General features: G+C 37.6%; 1 protein-coding gene across 1 annotated transcript; it reads right to left on the bottom strand.

The window, feature by feature from the left end:
* Nucleotides 1-4,018: 4,018 nt before the first annotated feature.
* Nucleotides 4,019-10,558, bottom strand: LOC144350273 (hemicentin-1-like). Its single transcript, XM_078008529.2, has one exon. It carries the CDS (start codon nt 10,556-10,558, stop codon nt 8,873-8,875), a length of 1,686 nt encoding a protein of 561 aa, XP_077864655.2. The 3' UTR covers nt 4,019-8,872.
* Between the last annotated feature and the right edge of the window lie 1,045 nt (nt 10,559-11,603).

Raw genomic sequence — 11,603 nt, 5'->3', positions numbered from 1 at the left:
ATGTTGATGTACACATCTCGTACTGTATTACTGTCACAGGTATCATCACCTTTGATTTTGAAAAGGCTAGAGGATAAGGCAGGTGTTAGCTTTGCCAAAGGCATACACATCAACTCAATAATAAAGAAAAACTTACTGTGTTGTATTGAAAAAAAATAATTAAAAATGAACAATATGTTTGTCAACAGCAACCTGGAAATTAACTTCTTTTACATTCAAACTACAGATTTTAAAGTGACACTTCGGATAGACTAAGTGTAGACACAAATGCTCTAGAACTACTTCAACTATGTAACAAGAGGCTCGATATTGAAAAAAAAAAAAAAAACACCAACAGAGAGTCAAACAAAATTTGGATGCAGAAAATTATGTACATGTATCTTGATGAAAATTTGTCATATGATCAAAATATTACTGACTGTGTGTGTAAGCAAATTATCAGAATCAGAAAATGAAAAAAAAATTAATAAGAAACTTTTCTTTACCCCGAAAGGGACTTCGGCCGAGGAGCTTCCGCTGATTTCATTGCAGTTTTGTCGACTTCAATGCGGACAAAGCAACCGAACTGACTTGTCGCCTGACCAACTTTTAGGCCACCATACACCTCCACTTCTCTCCCATTTCTCTCATCGTTGCAGAAGAAACGCGGGACAGCCACTCTGGACAATATGTCCTTAAAGTTGTCTGGGCGAAACTCGCTTGCCGCTACCGATCTATCGTATAGCTGTGTAAACGTCACATCTCCCTGGCCAACGTCAATTGCGTACCAGTCTACAACAATCCCTCCGTTTTACCCCTTAACTTTCAGCTCACATATTTTGGTGGTGTGGTCGCCATGTTGGAACATTTATGACAAAATTGGCATGTTTTGTGACAATCTCCTTCCCATAGGTCTTTGCGCTTTACGTAACGCGCATCTAACTGTGCGGAGTTTGGTTTTGAGGTAGTTCAAAACGAGTTTTACGACAAGTCGGCGCTTTGCGATAATATGAGTCGGCAAGTTCCGGACAGAAAACCGTTGTGTGGAGACTTGTCGTCAAAGATTTTTTTTTTTTTTTTGAGAACAGGCGAAAACAAATGCGCGCGCGGATGTCATCCATAAAATTAAGTCGGTGTGGCCTTACTAAGGGAGCGACAAAACATGTCACAGCGAAAACAATATTCATTCTTATTTTTTTATCATCGTGCAAGTTGATAAGATACTTCTGGACGTGTTTATAATTTATATATATTATGCTAGGGATGTTAGTACCGGTATACATTGCACCAGTTGCCTTCAGAAACCAATAAATTTTGACATCGCTTTATACGTTGCGTTGACTGAAACAGACAGTGGTTTGATTTCTCATTAATCACGACATATGATTGAAACACATTGTGACATATTTGATTCACAGTCGAAAATTTAATTATCTTCTGATTCTAAATAAATATCACATGTGAATAAGTACCCAACGTCGAAGCTTTTAGCAACTTACATCGAGTCATGAGTCCGTCGGTCACTGCTTCTTAAAACTGGCAAAAGTTTGTACGGGTACATATATTAATTGCATATTAATGATGTCCGTGATAAATTGACCTCGAACGAGGTTAGACAATTCACCAGGTGCAACTTTACATACGTTCCCTTAATATTGTGAAATGAATGTGACTCCGTTACATACCGCTGTTTAAATAACATATATGAACAGTAAGCATTACTGAATTAGAAACCTTATTGATCTAACACTGAAGTGACGACAGTGTAAATATTCGGTGAAATGAACACACTATGATGTGATGTGTATGTCTATACAATAATAACGAACCATCAATAGTTGTATCAGCAGACAATGTCCGCATGAAAGCTGCGACGCGGTGATATACCCTAAAACGTCGCCCTCTAGTGGCGAAGCCGTTCTGAGACGTCAAAATTACGTAGAATGATGCCACCAATGTTGTTCAAATAGTCAAGTCTGTTGGTTGTGCAGTCGTTTGTCATTTGTACTATAGGAAATCTCTAATAAACGATTGTTTTTTATCGGCAGACGACCACAATTTGTATGTTGACAATGACGTCACATACACCCATTTACATCACAGGAGAGCTTGATCGCTAGATGGCGCATCGTGTTATAGTATTCGTCGGGTCGTTATATATAAATCGCCTGTACCTGTGATTAGATTGTTGACATTACGAAGGAGAGTCAAATCTTTTGGAGCAAGACATGTAGCATATATTACGTACAAATTCCCATGCGTTTCGGCAGAGGGGGTTTAACCAGCTTTAGGTATGATAATAATAATACAGAATACAGATATGTGAATGTGCAATAAGATGTGCATGCATACGGTGTTTCACTCACAGACGATGGGCGGAGAGTTCTGGAATGCACGAAAATCCCGCGGTGCTTGTGTTCAAGAATTTGGCAAAGAAAAAAGGATTAAATCTATAGATCCGAACACTTTTTACAAACCAGAACACTTAAACAAAATCACACCAAGAAGTCATACAGTATATTTATATCTCCTGCACTGAATATGTGAAGACAATTTAATATATAAATGGTGACCTGTTTTTATTTCATGCGAGGCCTCCGCTGGTGACTATTTTGTACAGCTTGTTCCATGCATTGTCATTTGGTTGCCATGGTGATGCATCTAAGCCGGAAAAAGATGCGTTTCAAAGCATAACAAATTGTGGTATTCCTACAAGTTAATGTAAAATCAAAATAATCGGCAGGGTGCAAAGAGGTCAACACAACGCCACATTTCACAGGATAAAGCTGGCATACACTCTATACACTACACAATCATTAAAAGTCCGTGTCTTTATCTATTCTACTGCATAATACGAAATCACATCAAATTGACAAAACAGCGACAGAAAGGAAATTACAATGCACTTTCGCCGCCCTTCAACGTGCCTTGATCGTGAGTACTGACAGCTAGCGATATAATGGAACAACAGTGACACGAGGCATTCAAACTCAGTAAACAGTGCAGCAGGACAGCGATTATCAAGTACGAATTGCACAGATTTAATTGCTGTTTCGCGGATAGAAAACGAATTATACCTCGTTGAGAGACACCTTTGCGCATCAGGGGCACATTTACGTATCCAATTACACTATATAGCAATACCATTAATAGCATATTGCGTAATAATACGTGCAGTAGTACAAATTATCAAGCAGCAATCACGCAATATACAGGGTGTCCATTTCAGCTATCACGTGATTTGCAATCGTAATGGATACGCAACGTCTTTTTCAATTTATTTCAAAAACGACCCCATATATGTGACAGCTTTGTTTTATGAGTTTTGAAGGGCGGTGGCCGTCGCTCAGAGCGCGTACGAATTTCATGTAAACAAACAATATAGTTATTTTACACGCGTTGTATACGTCGCTATGAGTATCAAATCGAACACGGTCGTCGCACAGCATCGTATTCAATGTGTTCCCATACGACGTTTACAGCGAGTATAAAATACACGAACTTCGAACACGCGCTGTGTAAGTACCATGGCCCTTTAATTTAACACCAATCATAGTCTCCACTATTAAATAACATATTTTCACTGATAAACATGCAACAATTACCGTTATTTGCTACCCCAAGATGAACTATATTTAGGCGCATGCCACACCCACGTGTTGTTTAGGTCATCACGTCTTGGGGAGTCTGGAAGCTGAAGTTTTATGAAAGGTATTCATACTATACAATCAGTGGCGTTATCCCTCTCAAGGTTCCAATTTGAATTTTTGGACAAAGAAAAAAACAATATCACCAACACGTCCTCTTCACCACCCTAATGTGTAAACAACAACTACCTCTGCCTCACCCAGACTTTTCTAAAATCCTCGATGAATGGTAATTTACATGTCCTTGGTAAGTGGATGGGTTGACGACCGTACAGTTTTCATACCAATTTATTGTGATTTCTTAAAGTACAGCGACCTAAGATAATGTCATTTCAGTCGCGCACTGAGCATACTACCAAGTCACTCAATGAACAGATAATAACATAAGCAGATTTGTTTTGCACCAGTTTATTAAAAACAACAATTTATCAACAATCTTGTTCACCACTTTTAGTGAGCACGGTTTCACACCACGTATGCGTCAATTTCAGTTTCAACACAACAAGTATTTATAGAAACAAACAACTGAAATTCTTTCATTCGAAGTCCAAACTTAAAAATATGATATTATATGTAGCATAAGTTTTATAAATATAAGTATAATATAAAAATATAATCTTTGTAAAATGCAGAAAAAAAAGTTTTGAAAAAAGTGAAAGCAAACCTCGAGATATAGGTGCAAACATCTTTGTACATTTGTTTGTACATCATAACCGGAAACCGTGCTTTGTAAATTGTCACAATGCATGCTGGGATAGTATAACTTGAAGTATTGAAACCATATTTAAAATCAAATATCTTTAAACTTCAAAACGGCCGTTACCCATAACACACCACGGCATTAACATTACGTCACAATTCACGCGAGATTATTGAACAAAAGAAACATAATTTTTATAATAATAAGACTATTTTGTTTAAAAAAAAAGCCAAGAGCTAAACATATTTTGCTTCAAAAAGACAAAACAATAAACTATTTACAATTATTGTGGTTTTTTTCAATTATAAAACTGAACATAATTACAGTCCGTGAATATGCAACAATTATAGTCAGTGGCCATCTTAGATCCCCCTCCAAAATGTTGACAATTTTTGATCGTGCCGTCTTGAAAAAACATTCTTCTTCAATCTTGTTGATTGTACAAAACATTCTTAAACAATTAATTGAAAAATACCAACCGAAGACAACGTGTGTTGTCCAACCCGAAAACCAATACATATCGCATAATGGGACGTTGTTAGAGTGCCACAAGACACCTTTCAAATCCCGCAGCCTAGGGTATCAATATCAACGTACGTGACATTCCAAGATAGAATATAAAAGATCGACCTTTAAATAAACTCCACCCAGTGATTATAATAAGTGAAGCGGGCCACATACAGTATAAGTATTCCGACTTGAATAAAAATACAGTAAATATTGGAGTAAACACTTAATATTCAGGTTACTCAAAAGTACATATGCTTATATATGAACCAAGATTATGTATATTATTTGGTTAGGCCCTTAATGATGAATAATTATACTCAATTGGCCCACTTGCTAGGATATTGTATACTACACTACGCTACCATGATACAGAGTAAGATTTTGCAAAATTGAAAAGCTTAAAAAGATTGTTTTGTTTTGAAAGTCTTCGTTGATTTTATCAGGAATATTATAACAAAAATTGTAAAATATTACTTATAATGCATTAAAAGCGCCCGGCCCGACGAGTTCTGCTACAAATGTCGGACAAAGTTGCATTGCGGACTTAGCAGATTGGGATAGTTGAGGCCATTTAATTTCGTATTAAATGTATTATATCGAAGGTTTATTTCTAATGAATACTTTTGTGCGAGACAAAAACATGTTACGATATCACAATGCAATATAAAACAGAAATGCATTTTTTGGATTGCTTCACTCGTGGTATATGGTACGAAATAAATCAGTTCATCTAAGTGGCCATACCAATTCCAAGCTTAAAAAAGTACAATTATTTCATAGAAAACATTCAATAAATTGAAACCATTACAGTTCAATACATGCTAGTCAACAACTTTGGTACAAAAAATAAAATAAATACAATAGAGTAAATCGGTGGTTGAATGAAGTATAATTTTTTTAAAAAAAAGATAAAGACTACTTGTGCATATTTGCTACGTGGCAAATAATACTGCCCATATTCACTAAAGAACAAAACATCATGTACGACGACAAAACATCATGTAAGACGACAAAACATCATGTAAGACGACAAAATATCATGTAAGACGACAAAACATCATGTAAGACGACAAAACATCATGTAAGACGACAAAACATCATGTAAGACGACAAAACATCTTGCAAGACGACAAAACATCATGTAAGACGACAAAACATCCACAAATATGCGTTGGAACATGCTTGTTAACATAATTGCAAACACGCAAATATTCCACGCGTTATTTATTATTGTTACTATATGTTTGAAAGGACAATTTTTCGAATCCGTTCTAAACTAATATCAATATAGCGAACAAGATGAAAACAATGCATACATCCATTAATGTAAATATTTAAACAATACGACGGACATTGTAATAGAATCAGAAACAATATAAAATATGTATAAATAGAGGAAAACAAACATTACTGGAGCATACTTTAATTTATTAATTATTTTTGTTAAAAGTGTTCATATTCTTGTTCTTGAATTGCCAAAATAGTACCCCTACTAAAAATGTGGTTGTTTATTTAGTTTATTTACTACATACATTTTTAATAACATAACTTCCCAACCTTCCATCCTTCACTGTGACTATTTCAATACTAGTAGCTGAATTTAACTAAAACTCGACCTTTTGATCATGGTATATTGAGAGAAAGGATATTAACCTGCAATAGATTGGAAATGGTATCCTGTGACGCAGCCTAGCACTTTATATTCAGGAAATCCGTAGAATTTAGCAGGTAAACACGACTCTTTTAAGTACTTTGGTGTTAATTTTTTGTCCATTAGAGAATAATTCGAAGCGATTGTGGGGAATAGCTCCCAGGAAAATTACACCGAATCATCAGCAAAATTCGTAAGTTGCTAGGTGATATCAATTAATTAATGTAAATGTATAGTCGATATAGGATATGACCACTTTGTGTGTGGTCTTACAATATGAAACACATTTTGTTATAAATAGGATGCTACATATAAACAAAATCCACACCACATGATGTTTGTAACAGAATTAGTTTGATCAGTTACCATGGCAATCGCGGTGTGCCCGTAGCAGCTGTTTCCTAAACTGTCGTTTGCAGATAATTTATATCAAGGTCAGAAGTCATTATATTGTAATAACGTTCGAGAACCCATTGGTTATCACAATATCTAAACATGAAAACGCGATTCATTTTTTTCTGGCAATATTTTTTATATAAGGTGATTTTAATTAAATTAAATTTAATTATAAGATGTTTAATATCTCATATATTGAAGATTTGTTTTGATTTGTGCTTGCTTAAGACGCATTTTTTATTTCCTTATGGTCTTCGCACGATATATACCGGTATATTAATTTATTTAGTTACAGCAAAACTGTGAACCCATTTTTTTAAATGGTTTATCTCTTCAACAAACAGTCGTGTGAAATTATACAATTTAAATTTGAGTTGATGGTTTTTTTGAGAGTAGTGACCTTCACTGTCACCCTTGCCATTAGCAACAATGGGAGCATTCGCGTTGATAAAATCAGTCACAATTTTCAAATTAAAGTCATTAGCTATTTTCACCCTGATACAACAAATCTTTAAAATAGATTTGGTTTTAGCAAGTTTTCGCTAGGCAGCAGTATCATTTTAATTTCACCACGGAACGAATTCAGCTGGTGTCAAAATTGAGCAAAATAATATCATCGAAAGCGTTCAAGGTATTTGCTTTACGATGGGTTTAAAGTGGGATTGACACTTAGACTTTACACTACGTCACGTGATATTTACAGAGACGACATGTAATCGATATCTATACTCCCAAAATTTACATAAGAATACAACTGGCTGCATGCCGATACAACTCTGTATTGGTAACAGCATCACGAACCCCGGCTTCTAAAATATACTACTTAAATTTGGTTAAAATATGTTTGCATATATTTTCATATATATATATTTAACTGAAAATTTCGGTGGATAATATTGATGTCGCCATGTAGACTGCTATAGTTTCTATGACGACGATGCCATATCTGTGATGCAATGTGTTTGCGTGGTAAACACAACAATGAAAACCACAGCATACCGGGGTCGTCGTTCAATGGTATTAGACATTTGACACCGTAGAGATTATGACAATATCCAACGCCAATGCATTGTGTTTTGAGGTTGAACATGAAGGACATATAATGACCCTGTAACCGAATTTAATAACGACCTTTAACTATAGGACGAGTCATTAATCCAATAACCACCTGTTGCATAATGCCACCAATATAATAATAAATTGAAATAAAATAAATTGAAATAAAAACAAGATTGGAGCAATGTTTAACACGTTATTCAGAGAGGGTAGGGTGTAGGTTTCCCAATATGTTGTCGAATATCTGAATCGAATGAATCAAAGTTTGAACGATGTTATTTGTTCTCAAATTACTATGACAACTGGAGATGGTTATAGATCCGAGTGCGCAATGTAGTGTCGTTATTGAATTTCGTAACACCAAAAAGAAGAGGAACAGATAAAGTGTACATTATTTTGGAGAATAACTAGTTAAATTCAATATGGAAGATTATAATACAATTGCAATAAATTCTGACTTGAACATTTCCAATAATTAGCTGAATGACCCATCTCCCGATACCGAACAGGATACACGGCAATATCGACATATAGTTAGATCGTTGTGGTATGTTTAAACAAATTTGTTGAAACAGTCGTGAGCCGGAACATTGCATCTCAAACAGGAATCCGTCAACTCTCGCGAGATTACAACGTATGATAGATAAATGGAGAACGCTGAAATATAATTTAGATTATTTGATTACATTATTGAAGCAGACTGGTTATTTCGTCCTCACTGTGCATACAAATTGTTTTGATTCGTCGTATCAGAGCAAAATGTATTTTCACAAATTGTATTTGAGTACAGTGTTTGATTCGCCTCAATTTGTTTTTTGCTATTTTTAGTTAGATATTCATTATTTATCTTAATAAGAATAGATTTACCATGAAATGGAAAGTACAAAATAAAAAAAAACACAAATAAAAACAAAACATGAAGTCATATACATGTTATAGTTCTGTTGAAATGTTACAGCTATTATCTGACGGCGGCGTGTCAGGGGGGCTATCTTCGCGTTGGCTGAAGTTTATAGTAGCATACTCTGTTGCGTCGCGTTGGGGTGGCTGCGATACACTACTGCTGTTGAAGGACAAATCCGCGTAAACGAGCCCTTCGCTGCCTTCATGTGCTTCGATAGGTTGGAAAGAACTCGCACTGTCTACGGAGCGAGATTCGACCACAGCGTGTGTCGTATCCGGCACCGGTGGGGGTGTGGGCGGGGTTGGAGGCGACGACAACACCGTCGCATCAATGTTTGTTTGGTCACTGCTTTCTGTCGAAGTTGGATCGTTATTTGGACTGCAGCTAAGCGATGCTTGCCCACTGTCGCCGCTATCGGCTTCGTCAGTAGTACGCTCTTCCCGGGGTATATTCCAAAGTTTCGGGGTCTGTGGCCGAGAACCATTCATGCTACCATCATATACATACGCAGTGTTGTCTTCTGGTGATCTAGGGCCGGTAGGGTCCGTTAATTCCAGCATCTCCTGGGTGACTAATTCGTCTTCGGCCAGTTGTGTGGATGCAGCTGACGCGCTCCCGGAAGTGCGACCTTTCCGGTATCGTCTGACTCTGCCGTTTCCATTTCTTGTTTCCTTTCCATCAAATTGACTCGTTTCGTACGGATGAGCCGGTCGAACGGCGATCCCATTCGCCCAGACATGGACATCAGGCGAGCTCCGTTCGCGGCGACGAGAATACCTTTTCCACCAACACAAGAACACACACATTAATAAAACGACCAAACCTAAAATTATACCAACAGCGATTGGCCCTACAAGGTTCATGATACTTTCTAACTGTACGGTGTAGTATGCAACTCCGTCACCAACATCATTAGAAACCTCACAGCGAATAATTTCGTTGTCGTCGGTTTCCATGGTTTCCGCAATCCGCATCATCTTTTTATCATTGCTGATAATGAATCTCGGGAGATCTTGGTGCGGAAGACGCATCCCGGCGAAAAACCAAGTCATACGGGATGGAGGAGGATTACCGGTGGCGTCACATAGATATTTAGCATTGTATCCAACGTACTGATTGGCAGAGGCGATTATTAACGCCTTTGGTGCGAACATGACACCCAGAGCTCCTATATAACATGTTCGAAACTCATGGTTGTTTTCGTCGAGAGCGACGCAGCTATACTTAACCCCGTGATGCCTCGATGTGAGAGATACCAATAACTTCTTCACCGTAATCGAAGAGTCTCTTCTTTCAGTATTTCCACCCTCATCACTAAAATCGTCATCTTTTCTCCAAATTAACTGAACATTCGGATTGTCTGTTACAATCAGACAAGTCAGTAAAATTTGATCCCCTTCGCGAAGCTCAATATTCATATCCGGAAAACACCGATGATCGTTCTGTAACGGCGAAGGTTCTATCACAATCAATGTTGCTCGGTTCGACTGGTAGACGTGGCTATCGGCGGCGACTTCCGCGACGCAATAGTACTCACCCATATCACTTTTCTGTGAACTGAGAATCTGTAAATCGAATTGTCCTGCAAACGGTGTAATAATAACATTGTTAGTATTGGAGTTACTATCACTGGGAACTATTGGCAAACCCATCGGACCTACCCAGTACACCATAGCTGAAAGGCTGACGTTAATTCGGCAATGAAGGGTGACCATATCGTCTTTCAAAACGCTTGTACTCCGGGGGTTCTCGGTGAAAATCAGCCCAAACAGGTCCGTACTCACGGTTGATTGGCTTTCCACGCATGGTATTAGCACCAGCGAGATCGATAACAATACACAATAGCGTTCCATATTAAGAGTTGAAATAACGATATATGTGGCACTAGAGTCGAAAAGTTTCAATCTATCGATCGCTCAATCATTCAATTAACTAATTCATTCTTTTACTACTCCCTCACATGCGACGAAAGCCAACGATCTGCATTTGTCGCCCACATAAAACATCCACTGCGTCCCGAGGTGCTGCAAAACATTAATTACTAAACGTAGTATTCATATATAATGGCGGATCAGTGAAGTAGACAACGCTAGTTGCTGGTCGTTGGCCTCACCGAATAAACAGATTCTGTTATGTCAAATGCGGTCGGTGTTGACTCTTGAACTTGTACAACAAGTTAATTTGACTGGATGGTGTCAACTATGCAGCATGTATGCGAAGTATGTATACACAGGAATCCCTGTCTTAAGTGGTCCCTATAAACCTAGGTCTTCTTGATATCAGTACCTGCGAAGTAAAATAGAACTGTATCAACATGTTTCGGTATACCATGTAATCTTATACACGAGAATACTGGTTAAACATGATCCAATATCGAATAACTGTCTCCAATACATTAGTACGGAATATGCAAGCTGTTACCCAACTGACCCGTGCATGAGCACGCCAGACTTCGCATGAGTAGGGTACTCCGTACTGGAAGTACTAAATAACGCATGTCAACCGATGCACTCACCATGGAACACAACTACATGCACAATTATTAGCGGCAGGGTTATAACAGCCTCGTCCCAGCGTTTTGTGAATTCTCAATGACATACAAATACCGATGTCAATTAACTTGATTCCTCCCTAAAGATTACATCATAGTGGCAAGCAGAATAGTTCTAGCAGAACAACATCAACGTAACCCCCCCGCGACAACAGCACGAGATTTTTTAACGAGTGATATGCAGTTCGCGCCACAGTAGCAGAATGCGA

Source organism: Saccoglossus kowalevskii, chromosome 11, assembly GCF_978046115.1.
Source record: "Saccoglossus kowalevskii chromosome 11, keSacKowa6.1, whole genome shotgun sequence".
NCBI lineage: Eukaryota > Metazoa > Hemichordata > Enteropneusta > Harrimaniidae > Saccoglossus > Saccoglossus kowalevskii.
Note: the sequence above shows the minus strand (reverse complement) of the source record. Positions and strands in the feature narration are given on the sequence as shown.